General features: G+C 34.1%; 1 protein-coding gene across 8 annotated transcripts in view; it reads left to right on the top strand.

Moving 5' to 3' along the window:
• The window catches only part of wake (ankyrin repeat and fibronectin type III domain containing protein wide awake), a 429,559-nt gene that overhangs the window by 311,307 nt on the left and 95,584 nt on the right, over positions 1 to 22,668 (top strand). Inside the window, exon 1 of one of the 8 annotated variants that reach the window (XM_076414715.1) lies at positions 803 to 995. The exons of 4 other annotated variants lie outside the window; for them this stretch is intronic. In XM_076414715.1, the coding sequence (XP_076270830.1) occupies positions 893 to 995 (103 nt within the window). In that variant the 5' untranslated portion in view covers positions 803 to 892. Of the gene's footprint in view, positions 1 to 802; positions 996 to 4,864; positions 5,032 to 8,207; positions 8,354 to 9,030; positions 9,170 to 22,668 lie in introns of those variants that run through there. 3 more of the 8 variants (XM_076414734.1, XM_076414725.1, XM_076414755.1) reach the window with 3 other exon arrangements.

Below are 22,668 nucleotides of genomic sequence, written 5' to 3'. Positions count from 1 at the left end.
AAATAACGAACGATAGATAAACGTCTCGTGGTTACCAGATATTCGTTATTGTCTGCTGGGATTATATTTATGGATATTTAGTAGATCGTTATTCCACAATGTAAAATTCGACATGCCTCAAAATCTCTACATGCAAAATGTGAAGGAGAAAAATCGGTCTAAGCGAATTTGGCATGAATGTATGAGAAAAATACTCCAAAAGAGAGGAAAAACCCTGACCGACGCAAGAAGATACAAAGAATAAGAGGAGTTTATGTCATATAATATTAAGTGCAAGGGCCATCTGTTTTAAGACTGACCGAACTATGAATGAGTGAGATGTGTTAATGTGTCTGTTTTCTAATAGATAGAAAACATCAATATCGCTTTGTTTCTCCCTTCAAAAGGTCTTGAAGGCCATCAGAATAAAATTTTCCCCCCAGAGGTTACATTCCAACTGTCGAAATTAGATACAATAAAATAGAGAGTAAAAAAACAAAACCATCTCCACATCCGACATCAGCCACCGGTTACACAACATCTATCAAAATAAATGCGCCGGCCTTCCACATCCCATTGTGTGGGCAAATGGTGCCTTTCATTTGAATACAGATACACCTTAATTGTCCACGTTTAAAGAGCTTAATAGGTATAACAAATTAAATCCCGCATTATCATAGCATTAAAACATCAGTCCGGCTCGGATCTGACGGCGGTGCGTCGTTCTAAGCGTGACGATCTCCGTTTTGTTGTTGTTGTCGGCCACGGCGTTGCGCTCGTTGTTTGTAAATATAACAAGAAAACACGCAAATAAGTTCACGACGAGTTACATAACTAATACGTTCGCGTTTTGTGTTTACTGTTGTTGTTGTTGTTCGCAAATAAGTGCTAATAAATATAGGTTAGAGGCAAAATGGTGATGTCCAATGTGTATCACACGATGCTTGGATTACTTTATAGGAGTATCACAGCTGTATCATCGGTTTCTGCGTATATTGCACATACATTTCTCATTGGTAAGTATCTTATTAACTACAGTGTTGTAAAAAATATAACTTATATATGAAATAACTAAAATACAGAAAAATAGGATTTTATGTTTTGTAATACATTTTATTTATTAATGTATTCGATTTGTTCAATTCAAAAGAGTGCAGGAAATAGTTTCGAAAATTTGAGAACTTGAGCTGAGTTGTTGTTTGTGGAAGAATTGGCATATGCAGTGCTTGATTTCAGGAGTGTCAGTTTCCTTGTGAATTTTATTATTTCTGACAAACTATGGGGCGTTTAAGATTCTCCTGAGGAGCTTATTTCGAAAAAGTTTATGCCATTTCACCTGGGTGGATGTATCAAACTTGAGGTAGGCATTGGATCGGTAGAGGAGTATGGACCGAATTAACATTTTGTAAAATAAACTGTAGGAATGTTCGTCGGGTCGGTCGGTCGGTCGAAATGTGTGGCTGCCGCGGCGATTATTTGTCAGAACACTCACTACTATTTTTGGAAGGAATATGCACGGGAACTAAAAACACTGGTTGAATCAAAGTTGTTTATTTCAACTTGCTATTGATACATGTGGTCGAAGGGAGGATTGACAGGATATTAGGTTAAGGTGAAGGAAGTACGGTAGCGCTGTGGAAGTGGTATTGTTACAGGGGGACGGTGATAAGAAAAGAGGGCGAGACGTCGTCGTGATGGCCTTTTATACTCCAGAACTGCATGGTACCAATCCACCGGCGTTGCCAACCTTTGTAGTTGTTGATGGTAAATTGGTGGTGGCCTAAAGGGTCGTGGCGGTCGCCACATAACTCCCCTCCTAGTGGAACAGCCGTGGAACGTACCTATATGTGGTGCAAGTTCCGGAATGCACCCGCAATCACGCAAACAAACGCCCGGGGACTGCTGATGAGATGGGGATCCCAACCTGAGCGAGGAGTTTTACGGGATCAGCTGCCATCGGAGCTGTAGCAGGACGTCGTTCGTCTTGAGGCGTTTAGCTTTGTTTGAGGGTACCTGTAAATGTGTTACGTGTCCCGTTTCGTGATGCGAGGGTGCTCATGTGTTGCTGGTATACATGATGGGCTTCTGTGGTTTTCGTCCATCAGGCTAGTCTCGTGGGATGTCGTCGACCACGTGTTGTTGATGAGTTCTGTTCCTCGTGCTATCCTTCCATGCACGTGTCAAGCACCTGTCGAGTGGCTTATGTTGAGTCGATTTACCTCTTAGGCACTTTGATCACGTCGGGGTCACCAATTGTAGGAATGTTCGTCGGGTCGGTCGGTCGGTCGAAATGTGTGGCTGCCGCGGCGATTATTTGTCAGAACACTCACTACTATTTTTGGAAGGAATATGCACGGGAACTAAAAACACTGGTTGAATCAAAGTTGTTTATTTCAACTTGCTATTGATACATGTGGTCGAAGGGAGGATTGACAGGATATTAGGTTAAGGTGAAGGAAGTACGGTAGCGCTGTGGAAGTGGTACTGTTACAGGGAGACGGTGATAAGAAAAGAGGGCGAGACGTCGTCGTGATGGCCTTTTATACTCCAGAACTGCATGGTACCAATCCACCGGCGTTGCCAACCTTTGTAGTTGTTGATGGTAAATTGGTGGTGGCCTAAAGGGTCGTGGCGGTTGCCACAAAACATTTGATGGAGATTCAAAAGGATGGAGAAGTCTGCTAGAAGGGCTGATCAGAGAAGATAGCAGGTTTGCTATCCCCGAACCCTTCTGGATTAACTTCTGGATTCGAAAGAGTATGGGTCGCCATCTGTAATATGTCTGTTTATAGTCTATATAAACTAATAAGAATAGATTGCTTTTTAGGACTGTCAGTAAAAGGTAGACAAGTAATTAAGAAAAAAGATGCGTCGGTCTTTGCATGGGGTCACGTAAACTTCTAGTCACTACACTTTAGGTCCACTGCAAAACGGGCATCTGTTATACCTTTCTAAACAGTCACTTAAATAACCGTAACGGAACACATTTTTTATTATTGTTAAGAATAGTGTTGTTCTAGAGCTTGAAGCGCGTAGAACACATGTCTTTGCCCTACGAAGGTTGAAACTGGACTCGAGAATAAAATGAGAAGCAAAATATTGTCTGATCCTAAAACGAATTTACAAATTATGATAGGCAATACATTAATCATCTTGATGACACGAGTTTACTGTTATTTTGAATGGATATAGAATATCTTGTTACATATTGAGGCAAAGCAACGCGTATGTATTGCTCAGTTCACATGCCTTACATGACTCTAAATCTTATAGTTTATATTTCAAGTATTCTACGCTTTTTTTCCGTGACGTTTAAAGCAAGTGGTCATTGAAATATGTTATCTCTCTGATTTTAGTTATTATTATTAGCATATTGTTGCTAAAAACCCATACACAGAAACCACAACCTAAAGGTTTAGTCTTGGTTTAAGGTACATCAGAATATCGCCAAACATCCTCCGTGATCAGCAAAATTTCCACATATCAATATAATTGATTCCTTATGGGAAGTTAAGGACAGAAAGTGAGAAGTACATTTATATACGAGGGTGGTTCAAATATGATAGAGACAAACGCTGTAGATGGCGCGCATATATGTTTTGAATATCGTGGCTTGAGTATATGATAGCTGGGCCCCTTACGAACAGTATGGCGGGTTTTTAACGTGAATCTTAACTACAGACGAGACATTGGTACACTATTACACTCCCGAAAGCAAGATGTCGTCTAAAGAGTGGCGGAAGAAGGACGAAGGGGCTCCAGTCAAAGCGACGACCACCGGGTCCGCGGGTAAGGTTCTGTGTGCGGTGTTCTGGGACCAGCGGGGCGTGCTATATGTCGATTTCCTGCGCACTTCACGTACCATTATTGCTGCATACTACTCTAACGTTCTGAAAACATACGTGAAACCCGCTTATCGCTCCAAATGGAGGAAGATTCCAGCACGAAGTGCGATTCTTCTCCAGAATAACGCACGCCCTCAAAACGCGCGTCTCACGCTCGATACAATATCGGAATTAGGGTGGGAGGTACTGGAACACCCTACAGTCCGGATTTATCACCCTGCGACTACCATATGTTTGGACCACTGAAAGAAACCCTCGGAGGTCAAAGATTCAACACCGACGACGAGGTAGACGAGTTCGTGCGCACATGGCTGTCCGAGTTGCCCAAGGAATTCTTCGATATCGCCATCAAAAACAATTAATAGTAAATAAACGTGTCAAACTATTTGTTTCCATCATATTTGAACCACTCTCTTATTAGCATCATTTGGACCTCAATATTATACACAGTATAATCATCAATAACAATGATCATACGATTTTTAGGATAAATTATATGACTCGGTGAATAGAGGTAAAACGAAATGAAACAGTAGTGTTTACATTATGTGACCGTTATTTATTAGCTATATAAAAAAATATGAAAAATACAATTAGATAAAACGGATGGTAGCGGTGTTACCTGGAGACGAAGCTTGGGTAGTCGATGGTGGCACGTCTAAACAAAAAGACGGTCGAGTACTGAATGAAAGGAAATACCCTTCAATAACATCCCAGATAAACGTCTCGGGGTTGCTAGCTGTTCGTTATCGGGTTCTAGTTGGCGCTGTTGGCACCCCGCCCGTCTTCAACATCTGGGATTATATTTCTGGGTATTTTGTAGACCGTTATTCCACGATGTAAAATTCGACATGCCTCAAGGTCGCTACATATTCAAAAATATATTTCACATTATCTAGCGCATGCTTCTTGTATAATTAAACCCGGTATATTTCAAAAATTACTCATTAATTAATAATTTCGTTGCTTTATTTAAATGTTGTTAATATATTGGTGTGTGTACAAAATATTTAGATATAAATATCTTTAAATAATAAGCAGATTACATTTCTGCAACTTGTTTGTTAAACATTAGTGATAAAGTTGAAACTACTTGATATGATAATTTAGTTAAATGTGCATTATACAACAATGTTCTCGCTGATTTGCAAGTCTTTCGCATCTGTGATGTCAGTTACTGTTGATATTGCGTGTGAAATTTTTAATGGTAAGCATTTCTCTACTGTTGTACTTCTCTTCATTCACTTAGTTATTAGCTGCTTGTTATTGTCACCATATTTTAATCTTTGAGCAATTATTGTTTACTTTGTGAGAATATTCGATATTCTACTACACCGAAAAATATAATTCTTAAACAGGACACATACTCGACAGCGGGCTTCGTAGTATAAATTTTGGCTGTAAGCTAATCTGGGTATACGGTATTCAATTAGGAAGCACATCAAGGAACATAAATATAGAAATGTTGCCAAGGTTCCAAAGTAAGGCTTTATAGAACATTGCTCAAAATTCCAGATGCGAGCAGTAAAGCAGGATATAAAACATTACAGCATAAAGCATCAGAGGAGTCTTAAAATAAGCTGGCATTGGCGCTGAATGGAATATGAGGACGAACAGAACATGAACCCCAAGAGGTATGACATCTCCAGTCTCAGCAACAGAGAGATGGTAGCTGCATCCAACAGATTTAAGCTCTCTCATAAAAAGTAATAACAAACGGTTTAGATGGAGATCACAGTGGCTTATTGTTATGAAACAGATTGCTATGGCGCAGATCAAAGAACGGATCTTTACACGGACACACATCTTTCGTAATATTTTCAGCTATTACAGTTTCCTGCCTTACACTTTTACTTCATGCTTAACTCTATATTTATTAAATGATACAAAAATGCAATTGGTTTAGTCAACTCAAAACAACAGTGTACCCACATGATCTGTCAAAACGTAGCAATGCTGCCGCAGCAACTCTAAGTTTTAGTACATTTGACTTAAATAAAATAATGAAACAAAAATGTTATATATTATAACTTACTTTAACGTTATAGTAAAAATTTATAGGTTAAAGTTGTTTTATTATATTTACATTGAACTTTTTTCCATACTAGTATAGGTAGAGTTCTAGTCGCTTATTTGTGTAGTAATATCTATCTGTATATATTTTAACCAAACATTCATGTATACTCTGAACAATAACACACATGCTCATAAAGCTTTCACACCCTATACTACAATTTCATACAGTTAAAGCATATTAATTAACAGGCCAATTGAAAAGTCCCCGGACTGACACATGGCGCTACTAGAATTAAATCCATATGCTTTTTAGTTAGCCCTTGCCCTCAAAAGGAAAAATACAAAGCAATTTAGCGTGTTGATAAAATATTGCTTTTTAAAGGGAAAGAATACAGTTGAAACAAAAACTTGGCTTGAGGCCAGACACCGCCCCAGGACAGGCCCCAGGAAAATCAACCATCAAGTTTAGACGTGGTGAAATGATCACCGAAGACGGTGAACGCAGTGGACGCCCAAAAGAGATTGTTACCGACGAAAACATTTAGAAAATCACCAAAATGATTTTGAATGACCGTAAATTAAAATTGAATGAAATAGCAGACACTCTAAAGATATAAACTGAATGTGTACATCATATCATTGACGAATATTTGGATATGAGAAAGCTCTGTGCAAAGTTAGCGTATATTTGATCTATGATAGAACTAGCATCACCTGTTACACATAAAAACGGTTTCTTTTTGGTGAATTTAAGGTTATATTATTTTCTATTTTTAGAGATATTTTGGTCACTAAAACTTTTGGTGTCCGTACTGATATTCAGTCGAAATATTTTCAAGAAAAGCCGCGGCGATTTGAAATTTATTGAAACAAAGCGTTGAAACAAGGTTTGCCGATTTATAACCCGTAATTATAATATTTTGAAGAATTTTGCAGACGCTTGACAAACGGATAACTTTTGCAGGCTCATTCGGTTACATGTTGGAAGTCCTCAAACAGCATTATATCCCTTTTTAAATAGAATAAAATAAGAAATATTGTCTAACTGTAAAACGAATTTACAACTTTCGACAGTGACGGGCATCACTACTGTTTTGAATGGACTATATATTTCGCACATTTAGGTTGCAACTTATGTCGGGATAACGATAGTGAATATGAATTCCGTTCATAGTGACCTTATGAGGTGCATGCACAGTAGCGCATTTACGATATATCGACCACTAATCTAACATTCATCGATACTGTGTCTATGCAACCTCGTATATATTATAAGGCAACTTCAACAATATCCGCTTATAAAATATCATATCATATCATATATATATATATATATATATATATATACTAGCGACCCGCTCCGGCTTCGCACGGGTGCAATGCTGATACTAAATTAAATACACTACAGAAAAAATATGAACGTTGTATATAAAAACATAGCGGCCCGCTCCGACTTTACACGGGCATAAAATATATATGCCTATGTCACTCAATGAAAACATGATTAAAATCGATCCAGTATTTTTGGTTCATTCATTACTGCCCTTGGCCTGCACGCATTAAATTTGGAGTAAAACAATTCCTCTTCCCCTATACTTACTATGAAGATTTCCTGCTATCTTTGGAATATCTAAATTCATACAATTTTTATTACATTACACCTTTTTAAACGCAAATTTTAAATTTGTAATATCTCCGAAAATATTTGTTTAATTTACATGCTGTAAGGAACCATATTGATCTATATTAATTGCACACTGTATTTAAGGTACTTAATTCGATAAGGATTAATGCCGAATTGCTTAAAATAGCTTCGTAAATAAGCCATTTTCTCACGTAAAAAGTAAACAATAAAAATGGTTAATGTGGGTTATCCCTAAAAGATAAACATATACCATCGCGGACTTTTTTGTAGACCTTTTTATGGTGTACAATATTGTAGTACATTAATTTGATCTAACTCGTAGGGTTAGGCAGCGTTTTTGCTAATTGCTAAATAAGCCTAAAAAATAGGTTAATTTACGACATCACGTTAGAAACCTCTAAAATTAGCAATGTTGCCTTAGTATATTATGCATGTATTATACATATAAACCTTCCTCTTGAATCACTCTATCTATTGAAAAAAACCGCATCATAATCCGTTGCGTAGTTTTAAAGATTTAGGCGCACATAGGGATATAGGGACAGAAAAGGCGACTTTGTTTTATACTATGTAGTGATACACAATATCATTTACAGCGCCTTTTTAACAAATAAATTTTAATATCCTTATATTTCAATAATAAAATATGAATATACATTTATAATATGTAACAGATAACAGTTTTGTGGCTTATTTAATCAAATAATATATGACTAATAACTCATAGTTGTGCGATAATGTTTAAACTAATTTAGTTTTATTTATATTTGTGTAAATGTGAAGTGTACAATGTTTAGTTTACTTTACAAAACTTTCTCAACTGTAGCACTAGTTACAGCTGATACGGCATTACAGATACTTTTATCTGGTAAGTTTTTATGTTTCTTCGTTATTAACCTTTTGACACTCTAATTTAGAGTGTTGTGAAACAATATCTTAAGCTACGTCCAATAAAAGCATCTAAATAAATGACATGCAGAATTGTTATCTCATTGTATATGAGTAAATTAATAATGTTTGATTTACATCTTGTTTTTGTATATAAATATCGTTTAATAAGTTATATAGTTATGCAATGTTAAGCTTTATCTGAAATGTAGTTTTCTGAACTAAATTCTAACTAAATATTTGCGAATATGATAAGAAAATATTATGAGGGAAACAACACGAATTTTAACAGATATAGCCATAATTTTAACATAGAAGAATGCTTTTATTGTCAGTTTTATTACAGAAAATGATATTGCCCTATGTACTGCAATTGTTTTTAGAATATTTTCTAAAATTTTCATTAAGAAGTCGTACTTCTTTTTAAACGTTTGTTGTTAATAGTCATAGATTCGATTAAATTTTATTAATAGATTAGATGTATTCATGTATATTATGGTTTAGTTTAGAATAAAATTTGATAAGTCAGTCCTCATTTAGTGATATAGAAATATTAAAAACATCTTTTATATCTCGAGTATTTTGATTTAAAATATTGATAAAGCCTATATTTTATTTGCGTTTTATGGAATAATTAACTTAAATGCTCTATGATGATGTGGTGTTATTTTCTGCGTAACTGCTGACAAAATAGTAAACAAGAAAATAGTTGGTTTGAGCAGGTGGATCAATGTTATTGTGTTTTCTTCAGTAGCCGTTTTTAAAAGTTCACTAAAACCCATCAAAATTTTCCTAGGTAAGCATGTCAGACAATTAAAGTCTTCATTTCGGTCATACCCGTAGAATTTAGTTACAGGTAGATAGTTAGATAGTTAGAGATACTTTCGGAGATATTTAATATTCTTCCTAAAAAGGTAATAACATCTTACATTTCATGTAGAAATTTTACAGAATAATCATTATGAAAAACACTGACACATTTATTCACTACTGTAATTAATATATTTTAAATAAAATGTTTTCAATCCTTTTAACTTTTCCCATTTCTCTGGGAATATGGAAACACCCTGTCGAAAGAATGATGTTGACAAGCATCCTATCAACGATTAAACTTTTTACACTTATCTTCAAATACATTTTTCACGGCCAGTTATAATCCCCTACAGAAAACTCTTCCTTTTTACCTGGAAAGTAAGTTTTTATTCATCATAATGCTTCAAGGGTGATACATTGATTATTTGACCCTCCAACTTTTCGTTTGATGAAGCCATGTTTCATCCATTGTCACATATCGATACAAAAACTCGGATTTATTACGCTTGATCAGCTTCAAACACTGCTCAAAATCATCAACTCGCCGTTGTTTAGGTCAAAAGTGAAGTTGCGGGGCACCAACTTTGCACAGACCTTTCTCATACCCAAAGTATTCGTGAATGATATGATGTATACGTGCAGTTGATATCTTTAGAGTGTGTGCTATTTCATTCAATTTCAATTTACGGTCATTCAAAATCATTTTGTGAATTTTTTTAATGTTTTCGTCGGTAACAACCTCTTTTCGGCGTCCACTGCGTTCACCATCTTCGGTGCTCATTTCACCACGTCTAAACTTAGCATACCAATCCTTGATAGCTGGTTTTCCTAAGGTAGTGTCCGGAACTCAGCATCAAACTAAGCTTTTGCTTCAACTGTATTTTTTTCCCTTCAAAAAGCAATATTTTATCAAGACGCGAAATTCTTTTTATCCATTTTTTCACAGTAACAAAAGTTGCTTCACTTATTCACAAACTAATGATCCGACAGCTGTCAAATTTATACACGTATCCTTTGAGGATTAGGGCTAACTAAAAAATATATGGATTTAATTTCCATATATGTGTCAGGCCGGGGACTTTTCAATTGACCTATTATTTATGTTATTTTCATTCCTTTTGGATCTTTCCCGTCACACGTAAACAACTAAAAAAATTACTCATCAACTGCTAAGTTGTCTGAAAGTTATTTGAGAGTTGGGATGGGGTTTCGTCCAATAACTCTTATAATTTATTGCCCACGAGCTTTTCTGGTTCTTTAATCCGTCTTTGTCATTGTCCTCAAAATTACCAATTGTAAATCGCTGAAGCCAAAACCGGCAATTGGGATATGACAGAACAGCATCACCATAGGTTTCTAAGAACTATCTGATAGGCCTCTGCAGTAGATTTCTTCCCATCAGAGAATAAAAGTAATTAAACTCAATTTGAAACGTTAGGTGAATATTGTAGATAAAAAATTTAATTTTTATAACTATGTTGTACTCTTTGCTATAATGGGCGTAATTGAGGTGTGGATAATTTAATATCTAAATTTATAACTTCAGGTTGGACATTTCAGTATTCTGTAAAAATTGAACAAAACACCATCAACTCGAATTAAAAAGGCTTAAAATGAACTTGTCCTTTATATTATTGCTACGGAGGGATTTTGGGTCTACTACGAATACCATGATCCTGCATCCAAACTAGAAGCTTTTCGGTCTCCAAAAGAGTTTGTGTTCAAAAACTGGTCAAGAAGGCATTCTATGTTCAACTGGATGAAGATATTTGGATGAAATCCCCCTTTATAAAAGACAAAATATTGCAATAAGCTAAAGTGTGTTGCAGATTGTTTCAAGATTCAGTTCATTCGTCTGATTTAGCTCCTTCTGATTTATCGCTTTCCTGATAACTTTGTATGTCAACAAATTGATGGAATTAAACTTTTGAAATACAAGTTTTGAGGTTAAGTGAAATTATACTGAAGATTAATTAATTCTTACAACTGTAAATCGAGCATTTAAAAATAATTTCACATAACTATAACGTGTAAAAAATAAGCTAATTTGATAAAAGGTGTTGTGTTTATTTTATGACAAGACCTAACATTAATTTCGCTTTCGTAAACGCAGTAAATGCTATCACATTGTTTTATTGTCACTCGACTAAAGATTCAACAGTTTGTAGGGTGGTCGTGTTACTATTTGATGATAAACTGATACGGACATGAAATTTTGGATAATTCGCCGTCGTGTAAATCTACCATCAACATTAGGTAGGAAATTTGCTTCCATTTCATATATTATTGCATTGAAATAGTTATATATTATATTTATATGTTAATACTTATTCTACAAGACATATTGTCAAGATTGTTCGCTCAATATTGATAATAAGTCTTCTTAAAGGTGTGTTACTTTCGTTAATTTTTATTTTACTAGTTTGAGTCCAATTACTTATATTGTCACTTGCCTGTTGTAATTTTCGTGAGTCTACTTCACTATTATCTATTTGTCACTATCGTAATATTCTCCATTTGTGGTATATCACAAGTATAGAGTAGGTAAAGCATTGACCCCAGTACACTTCCTTGTGGTATACTTCCTTTTTCAATTGAATCTATTATTCTATGCACCTAATCAATTGTTTTTTTTAATCTTATTAATCTCCTAGAACATCAACTATCTACCCGCGGGCAATAAATACGTATAAAGTAATTATAATGATGTATTATGTAATAAGTAATGTGAGTAAACGTTTTAATGTACAACTTATAAGTCTTATTCTAGACACTACTCTTAACTTATTTTAAAGTATATCCTAACTTATTCTAAAAAGTATTCTAGCTTATTCTAGAGATTATTAAATCTCACTCTATGTGTATTAATCAGTTCGTAAGGTACTTTGCGTTTGAACCTACGCACTACACTGTCATCGCGCACATTTAACTGTTTGGCGAGTGCATAGTATTTGGGTTCAAAGTTCCATGGGTTACGTTTGTTGGACACGTAATATGGGGCATCGCCGATGACTCGTAACCTATTAGCCAGTACATTTGGTTCAGTTTAAGCCCAAGCTGTTTGTGTTTTTTAACTATATGGTTTTTCCATTTCAAACGTCGGTCGAAGTGCACTCCCAGATCTTTAACGTTGTCTGCTAGCGGAAGTTCATGATTATTCAATTTTACTGAGGGATATTTTTCTACAAAGGGTGAATGTCACATAGGTATATTTTGTCTGATTTGCTTTGATACGCCACGTTTTCAACCACAATTCGACTTTATTAAGATGTAAGTTGGATGTTTCCAGTGGCTGATATTGGATCATCGTGTGATGATAAAACCACTGTATCGTCAGCATATGTTGCAATAGTGGTGTTTCTTGAGGTCGGTATACAGCTGTATACAATACATATAATAATGGACCAAAGCACTGCCCTGCGAAACACCCGAATATATTGGGTGTAGGTCAGTGTATTCGTCACCCTATTTAAAAATAAAAAGTCTGTCTGTGAGGTTTGACTTCGGCAGTTGAAAGGGCGTATGGGGCAAAAGCTTTTTCATGCTGTCTAATGTGCCACACCTTGTCGAAGCCCTGAGAAATATCGAGAAATGCAGCGGAGCAATAGTTTTTATCGTTTAGTTTAGTTTATAATGGTTTTTGTTAATTTGGTTGACTAATCTATGTATTTGGTCTATTGTTCTGTGTTTATTACGGAAGCCAAATTGATGTTCTGGAATAATAATTCTCTTCTCTGCCAATATTAATGCCAATAATAATATAAGTCTCTTAGTACATTATTACATCATTTGTTGAATATATAAATATATATATATATATATATATATATATATATATATATATATATACACGTTATATATAATGAAATGATACAATGATGAAATATAAATTTATTGTCATAATCACCAGCATAAACTATTATATATTTAGCCCGGACGATCATCAATGTCAATGTCAACTATAAGCCGAAATATCCACAGGGTCACCACCTCATGCACTCTATTTATTAGATGTTTGCCTGTATTCTGATCACTTTTTGACTATAAAGTACATTTATTTAGAAAAACTGGTACATTAATGTGATGAATATACCCAGGCGTGTTATAATTATTCATCCAAATTTAACCACACTAATGCTTTTTTAAACAATAACATTATCTTATTTACATCTGGTAACATTTTATTCCTGATATACTAGTCTAATATTTGTTTATAACCTTTTTTTACGATTGAAATTCATTCATATGCTACTAAAACATTTCTTCTACTATGATTTAGTAAAAAAATATGTATGGTATTTAATTTTAAATGATTTTTATTATAAAAAAAACGTAACAAACAAAGAACTACACGATGACCTCGAAATGAAATGGATTTACGAAGTTAACCGAGATTTTTCTTTTCACTAATGCTTTTTTAAACAATAACATTATCTTATTTACATCTGGTAACATTTTATTCCTGATATACTAGTCTAATATTTGTTTATAACCTTTTTTACGATTGAAATTCATTCATATGCTACTAAAACATTTCTTCTACTATGATTTAGTAAAATAATATGTATGGTATTTAATTTTAAATGATTTTTATTATAAAAAAAACTGCTGTTCATTTGTTGCCAATGCGCAAGCACGTAACAAACAAAGAACTACACGATGACCTCGAAATGAAATGGATTTACGAAGTTAATCGAGATTTTTCTTTTCCATAATGTTTTTCCATGTTTTCAAATTTTAACCAATTAAGAATATGCTCTTAAGACGATTTTTCAAGGTTATTGTGGTGAAATAGCTGTTTTAGTGACACCGTTTTTTTTAATAGTAAAAATTCAATACTTGTTATAATTTTACTATAGATGAACGTCACAAAGGACACTGAACTATAAATTAATATCACTTGAAATTGCCAATTGTCTGTCAATAAAAGAACACTTGTTTGTTCTAATTTGTTTTTAACAAATTTTCTGAAATTATTTATCAATAAAACTTGCGAATCATAAACTTATACGTAAATATAATGGACACAGAAATTCAAAAGCAAGAAAAATGTAAAATATAGTTAAGTGATACATCCCACCGGCTAAAAATGCCGAAATAAATGCCACTAAATGAATTACAAATGACGACAACCTAATATTAAAGGTAAACCTAAACATCAACAACAGGATAGTCAAAAATTTTTGATCATACCTGACTTTTTTAATTAAATTTTGATTTTTGTAATGTTTATTTTTAAACTATTTAATTGAATAGAAACAAATTGAAAGAAATTGATACATTTAAACAAAGCTTTCGTGATCTACAAAATATGACTCCCACGTGACCAACACACGCCCATTTACTGAAATGTCAATTTAATTATGTAAATTCGGCTGCTTATCGAAATACGTCTCTGGTATTCCTATTTATGGATAGTAATGTATTAGAAACTTGAATTTTGTAAGAACTAGTAGTACCGTATTTCCTTTCTTGAGATGTTGTTTTAGAAACCGTGATTGATGTTAATGAACTATTTTGAGCCAGTTAACCTTCACCATAGTCACTTCACCACCAAAATCACACTGTTTTAACTGTTTAACTGTAAGAAAACACTGTTTTACAAAAGAAAAATATCACAAAATCGTAATAGCTTTCTTACATTTCCATCTTAGCATTACAGTCACAATTAAATAAGTTAAAACTAATATTAAACGATTCTCGTGATTGCCTTTTATATTTCGGTATTGGAGTTCAAGGACAACTAGATTATATAATTATTAAATTTATAGGGAAAATATATAAAAAATATCCAATGTCATTATATGAAAGTTTCTTAGTAATTAATAGGGGATGGGGTTATAGTAATTTCGGGGTTCAACAGAGAATTTATTTATATAAATTTCAAGTATTTGTGTGCTGTTTTGGTCAATAATATTTTACCGTAGAACTTCTGTTAAAAAATTGAAACACATGATAAAATCAGCACTTTTATCGATAGAATTTTGAAGAAAAAAAAATAGTAAAAAAGTTTTTGATGCAAAAATCTGAAACATTATTTTCAAAAATCCCCTTTGAGACTAACTTTATACCATTAAAAGATCTATGTTGTACGTAATCCCATTTTCATGGCCTGTAATCGTATCATTTCAATTATTTCAACACGATATTCAATTGGACTAGAGCCTGAAAATGCAGCTTAATAGCTCCAAATTTCTCCATGTTAATTTTGCCTTGTGGCGAAATGACAGCAACCTAACTTGTTATATTACTTGACGTATGCCCGATTCCTCAAGCAGAATCAGCTTAATGCCTCGGCATCCATCTCCGTGGTAGGTTAAATTGGAAACATCATATTAGACTTAAGTCAGAGCGGATTAGACTCAAAGTAAAAATGGAGGATAATCTCAAATTGACCTAAAGTCAAAGAAATTGGTTTATTAGTGAATCATATAGACAATTTGAATAATTGGGGCAAATATGGGGTAGCACTAAAACATGACCAACTAGTAATCCAACGCTGGCAAAACAAATATTTACGTTAAGTAATCCAAGAAATAAGGTTACTAGATCACTGCGACGTGGAAGTAATACAGCAACTGGAGGAAATCAGAATATTGACACGAACCGAACCACAGGAACTTGTATAGTGTATAAGTGTATTCTTAATTTGGCCTTAAGTAGTTTAGTTTTATTTTAATTTGGTGCTTATGTATAACGCTTATAATTAACGCTTGTGTATAACTATAACAGAATAGTAGTAATAAATTAATTCGTAAATTAAGAATGTAACATATTAAGCATATCTTATGTAACCTGTAATTTTTTTATTCATCTCCTAGAACGTCAATAATCTGCCCGTGGGCAATAAGTATTATTATATGATCTTATTTTAATGTCTATCCTAACCTATTCTAATAATTATTCTGGCTTATTCTAGAGATTATTAAATCTCACGCTATGTATCTATTAATCAGTTCATAAGGCAGTTTGCGTTTGAAACTACGCACTTCACTGTCATCACGCACATTTAACTGTTTGGCGAGTGCATTGTGATGATATTTATTAAACAATAATTAATAATACGCTTATTAATCTAGCTTATTCTAGAGATTATAAAATCTCACTCTATGTGTATTAATCAGTTCGTAAGGTACTTTGCGTTTGAACCTACGCACTACAGTGTCATCACGCACATTTAACTGTTTGGCGAGTGCATTGGGATGCACTAATAGTCTTTGGGTTCAAAGTTCTATGGGTTCACGGGTTCTATAGGGATACTCTGAATCAGTTTGTTGGACACGTAATATGGGGCATCGACGATGACTCGCAACATTTTATTCTGGAACCTGTGGATGATATCTATGTTAAATTTGCTAGAAGTACCCCACAACACTATAGGTCCAAATGGGCCTTAATATTGACTTATGAAGCAAAACCTTGCTATGCGATGATAATTTAGATTGTTTGTTAATTGTTTGAGAATTTGTTGGCGTTTTGTAACTATATGTTTTTTCCATTTCAAACGTCGGTCGAAGTGCACTCCCAGATATTTAACGTTGTCTGCTAGCAGAAGTTCATGATTATTCAATTTTACTAAGGGACATATTTTTCTACAAAGGGTGAATGTCACATGGGTATATATTGTCTCATTTGCTTTGATACGCCATGTTTTCAACCACAATTCCACTTTATTGAGATTTAAGATATTGGGAAGTTGGAGATTTCTAGTGACTGATATTGGATCATCGTGTGGTGATAAAACCGCTGTATCGTCAGCATATATTGCAATAGTGGTGTTTCTTGAGGTCGGTAGTCAGCTGTCAGTGTATTCGCCACCGTGTTTAAAAATAAAATATCTGTCTGTGAGGTATGACTTCAACAGTTGAAAGTGCGTATGGAGCAAAAACTTTTTCAATTTAACATGCAGTCTAATGTGCCACACCTTGTCGAAGGCCTGAGAAATATCAAGAAATGCAGCGGAGCAATAGTTTTTATCGTTTAACTTTAACAGTTTTTTATTTATTGTTTAACACTTTATTCTGGAATCTCCGGAGGATATCTATGTTAGATTTGCTAGTAGTACGCCACAGTTTAATACCAAAGGTCTAAATGGGCCTAAGTATTGAACTTATACAACAAAACCTTGTTATCTAGCATGTAATTAATTAAAAGTGTAACTAAGCATATACATTTCAAACACTTATTAATAATATATGCTCGTCATACTCATAGATATTATAGAAAGAAATAATTAACTGTGCCCTCATTTTTTTACCATAACGTATAATTAGTTGCCGATTGATGATTAATTATTCCAATATATTCAAATAATTCTCCAAATAATAAAAATCCTTAACCAAACAAATCTGTATTTGATTAATTGCGAGGGTAAATACAAATATCCGTTAAAAGTATATTTATATCAGTTAATACAACACTACCACTGCGCTATAATTTAGCAGATATTATTTTCCTCCAACGGATTGGCAATCGATAATAAATGTCCCAGCGTGAGATTATCTGACTTAGATAAAGGTACCAACAGAATACCCGCTTAATACATAGTGGTATTTCAGATGATCAATCGGTTAATTTACTCTTAAGCGGGCTTTTACAACTAGCATCGTATATTTTACGTGCTAGTTTTCGAATTTATATAGATTAATTCATTTTTTTTTGCAAATTTATGAGTGCTGTGTTTTATTCATTTATTAATACTATATTATAACTATTAGTTGTCAACTAATTTACAATTTGTCTTTACTCTACGAAGTTCCTCACTAGAATACATTAAAAATCATCGTGGTCCGGTATAGATTGGCTATACTGCGCTGGCGCGCGCTTCTGCAGTGTTAAAAATATTTGAATATTCTGAGTTAGGAGTGTTGGCCACCGAAAAAAATATCGATATTTAAAAATATATTATATGTATATATATATATATATATATATATATATATATATATATATATATATATATATATATATATAAATAATAGAGAATAATGAATAGAGAATAACAAATAGAAAATAATAAAATTAAAAGGAGTCAACTGGAAGACTCTGTGAACAATTCGCTATTTGATGACACTCTGGTTGGGCCGCACAGAACACAGCAAAACTGAACAATGACTCGCGCATGTTTTCAGGTGAACTCTTATGAAGTTATAACGTTCTTTGGAAGTGTTAAGATATCTCATCTGCCAAATACAACCTCTGGAGAAACATCAACAATATTGCCTTGGTAATTATTTCTGTTGCTAAGTATTCGCAAAGGCGACTAACTCTGCAATTAAAAAGAAGCTGCAAGTACCTTAGTTATTCAAAAAACACCAAAGCACAAAATATAATTGTCAATTGAAAAGTCGCCGGCCTGAGACATAGATGACTCTACTAGGAATAAATCCATATGCTTTTTAGTTAGCCCTAACCCTCAAAAGATGCGTGTATAAATGTGACAGCTGTCGGATCATTAGTTTGGAAAATGGCAGAAATTATAATGATCCCAAAACCTGGGAAGTCACCAAACGAAATAAAATCCTATAGACCTATATCACTGCTGCCAGAAATTTCTAAGGTTTTTGAAAAAATTATTTGCTATTATATAAGTAAATATTGAAACCTATATGGACATACGGAGTTCAATTATGGGGATGTTCTGCAAAGAGTGACATAAATAAAATACAAATTTTTTAGAGCAAAATCCTGAGAGGTATTGGGGGTGCACCCAAATACTATAAGACTGATTACCTACATTGAGACCTTCAGATACCCACAGTCAGTCAGGAAATCAAGAGAATTGCAGGAGGGCAGGAGGAAAGACTCCATTCTCATACAAATATTGAAATATTGCAACTTTTGGATACCACCAGAACAGGACACAGGCTCAAAAGAATCAAACCATCTGATCTTGTGTAGTGTTGTGTAGTGAGGTGCATATATTAAAAAATTCAGCAGTGACATGTATAAACAATATTTCACCCGAGACTGAGTTAGGGCCGATGGATCCTCATAGTTATATACCTAGATTTAAGTTAGCATAAAGATAAATTTTAGGTTAGACGGAAACGACTAGTAACAATGCATTAATTAAATTAAAAAAAATTAATTTGTGAATATAGCATTTTGAGTGAAGCAATTTTTGTTATTGTAAAAAAATGGATAAAAAGTAATTTCGCGTATTGATAAAATATTGCTTTTTGAAGGAATAAAATACAGTTGGAGCAAAAACTTTGCTTGATGCCGAGTTTCCGGACACTGTCCCGGGAAAATCAACCATCAAGGATTGGTATGCTAAGTTTAGACGTAGTGAAATGAGCACCGAAGACGGTGAACGCAGTGGACGCCCAAAAAAGGTTGTTACCGACGAAAACATCAAAATCCACAAAATGATTTTGAATAACCGTAAATTAAAATTGAATGAAATAGAAGACAGTCTAAAGATATCAACTGAACGTGTACATCATATCACTCATGAATATTTGGGTATGAGGAAGCTCTGTGCAAAGTGGGTGCGGCGCAAGCTCACTTTTGACCAAATTCAACGACGAGTTGATGATTCGGAGCAGTGTTTGAAGATAATCAAGCATAATAAACCCGTTTTGCGTCTAATGTGACAATCGATGAAACATGGCTCCATCATTTACTCCGAAGTCCAATCGACAATCATCCGAATGGACTGCACATGATGAACCCGCTCCAAAGCGTGGGAAAACGCAACCGTCGGCTGGCAAGGTTATAGCGTCTGTATTTTGAGATGCATCAACAGCGACTATTACATAACGTTATTGGACCGTTTCAAGGACAAAATCGCTGAAAAACAGCCGTATTTGAAAAAAAAGAAAGTGCTGCTAAAGTGTATCACCCTTGAAAGGAATTATGTTGAATAAAAAAACTAAATTTGCCAAAAAAATGTGTTTTACCATGGTAGGCCGGGGATTTTTCAATTAACCTGTTAAGTACTTTTCTTAATGTTTAGTAACAGTATTAATTGCAACAAATATAAGCAGTGACATTCAATCAGTGAAAGGCGGAATCGTATTTGAACATCTAATAACAACTCTTCTATAAAATCTCAAACGCGCACACAGCAGTTATCTGGAAATCGTAAACAACAGCTCTAATCCTATCGATATTGAATTAATATTTAATACGGTTAAGACAATGTTCTATTGGACCATAAATTCTGCCGTATTATTTTCCTTCGAAGGATTCCAATCAATAATAAATAACCCAACACCGGTTTATCCGACTGAAGAAAGGGCCGCGGGCGATATTTTCGCTTTCGAGCTTAAATTTGCCGAGTTGCAGTATTTAATTCTGTTGATTTCCACTTTCTTTGCTGAATTCCTGAAATCTTAATACCCGGATTTCGATAATTACTCGAAATCGTCTCCGGTGTAATTTAAATATTGTGACACTGTTTTTTTTACACACAACTATGAAACGATAAGGATTATCTGGGATGTTACTGAAGGGTACTTTGATCATTCAGTAACCGACCATCGTTTGATGTAGACCTGCCACCATCGTCCGGCCAAGCCTCGTCAACAGGTAAACCCAGCGCCGATACCTTTCATTTATTTGTTTTTTCTTAATATTTTATATCATCAATAAATGACGGTAACATAATGTAAAGACCACTTTTTCATTTCGTCTTATCTCCATTCACTGAGCCATATCATTAACCCTAAATTGTTAATTAAACGTAATAATTAGCGTTTTGATAAAACCTATTTATTTACTGCCATTTACATCACGTTAGACAATAAGCAGTACAGATCAGACTTAAAATCAAACAGCTCTACTGATTTTTTGAAAGTTACCACCACTTACTAGACTAAAGATCAAACAAATAGGTTTATTAATCAATTATATAGCCTATTTGGATTAATGGGGTGCAAATATGGGGTTGCACTAAGACATCAAACCTAGTAGTAATCCAACGCTAACAAAACAAATTTCTTCGTTTAATTTATCAATAATTATCGCTACGTAACCAACTAAGAACTGTATGAGGATCACAAAATCAAATGGATCTGGGGGGTTATCTAACATTTCTCCTTAAATATGATTAAGTTTACTAAGTTACAGCGGCGTGTAAATAATAAAACTACTGGACAACGCGCAAGATATCTGAAGAGTGAAGCGAATCAAACCATATGAGCTTATATAGTGTATAATTGCATTCTTAACTTTATTTTGAGTTGTCTAATTTAATTTTAATTTGGGAATTACATATTGATACACTCGTTTTGCTTACGTGTATTGATGCAAGTACAAAAGAACAAGAGCAATAAACTAATGTACTAAATTAAGATTATACTAAGCATATCTAATATAACATGTAATTAAAAATTAACTATTGTGTACAATTAATTCTTCGGAAGGCAGCAGACATTAAAGAAGCATTAGGCAGAAGGCATCAAACATGTAGTTCAGTATGTTCTTTAGGTAGTAGATATAAATATATCTAAAGCCATAAATATATAGCTCAGAACTTTCTCAAAATATCTTCAGAATTAATACGGAATTAGAGTAATAGTTTATTGTTCACAATTATTACCTTCAAGCACTCTAAGGTATTCCTGACAGAAGTATAGTAGAAATGGAAAAAGGAAATAAAAAAACACAAAAAAGACAGATAGCGTTTAATATGATCAACACGGCACTTGAAGAAGTAATTGAAACATTCATGTAACGTTTTAGATTGTTTTATTTGCAATTAAGACATTTGCATTAAGATATCATAGTTCATTAATTGATTAATTTGGTGATTTAGGGAATCCCCAACAGGTTAGAGGTCCCAAAAGCAGTCCCAGCAGTATATATATATTGCTACTATATTAAATTTGGGGAAATGGCAACCGCCATCCTGGGTATTGGGCACGAGCATTCGGCGAAAAAACAGATATTGAAAGTAACTATAAATTCGCGAACTTGAGTTAACACACGACTGGATACTGTCGCATGGGGGCAAAAGTGATGACTGCATCGATGGATGAGGTCGTTTCAGCCTGGAAAAGTGGAGGTTAACGTTGGCGCCGTGTTAAACTCCCAGCATGTTCACCAACTCGCGTACAAGCGCGTTTTCAGAAGAACTTGAGTTGAGTTGTTGTTTGTGGAAGGAATGAGATCAGATGTGCTTGATTTCTAGAGTGTTTCCATGCGAATTTGATTATTTCTGACAAACTATGGAGCGTTTAAGATTCTCCTAAGGAGCTTCTGAGGAAAACTTGAAGCCGTTTCACCTGGTTGGGTGTAACAAACTTGAAGTAGCCATTAGAGGTCCGTAGATATATATATATATATATATATATATAGTAACTGAAAAACTAAAAAGAAATAATAAATTTATTAAATAAAAAAATAAAATATGCATAGATAAAAGCCAATATAAAATAAAATTATATACAAGAAAAATGGCGCCAGTGTTTTCGAACGAAAAGAAATTCATTCTGGATGACCCTGATGGACATAAATATTACTATCTTAATTTAA

This window comes from Rhynchophorus ferrugineus, unplaced genomic scaffold (assembly GCF_030347505.1).
Source record: "Rhynchophorus ferrugineus isolate W39M unplaced genomic scaffold, kcgeb_rfMv2 rfM1, whole genome shotgun sequence".
NCBI lineage: Eukaryota > Metazoa > Arthropoda > Insecta > Coleoptera > Curculionidae > Rhynchophorus > Rhynchophorus ferrugineus.
Note: the sequence above shows the minus strand (reverse complement) of the source record. Positions and strands in the feature narration are given on the sequence as shown.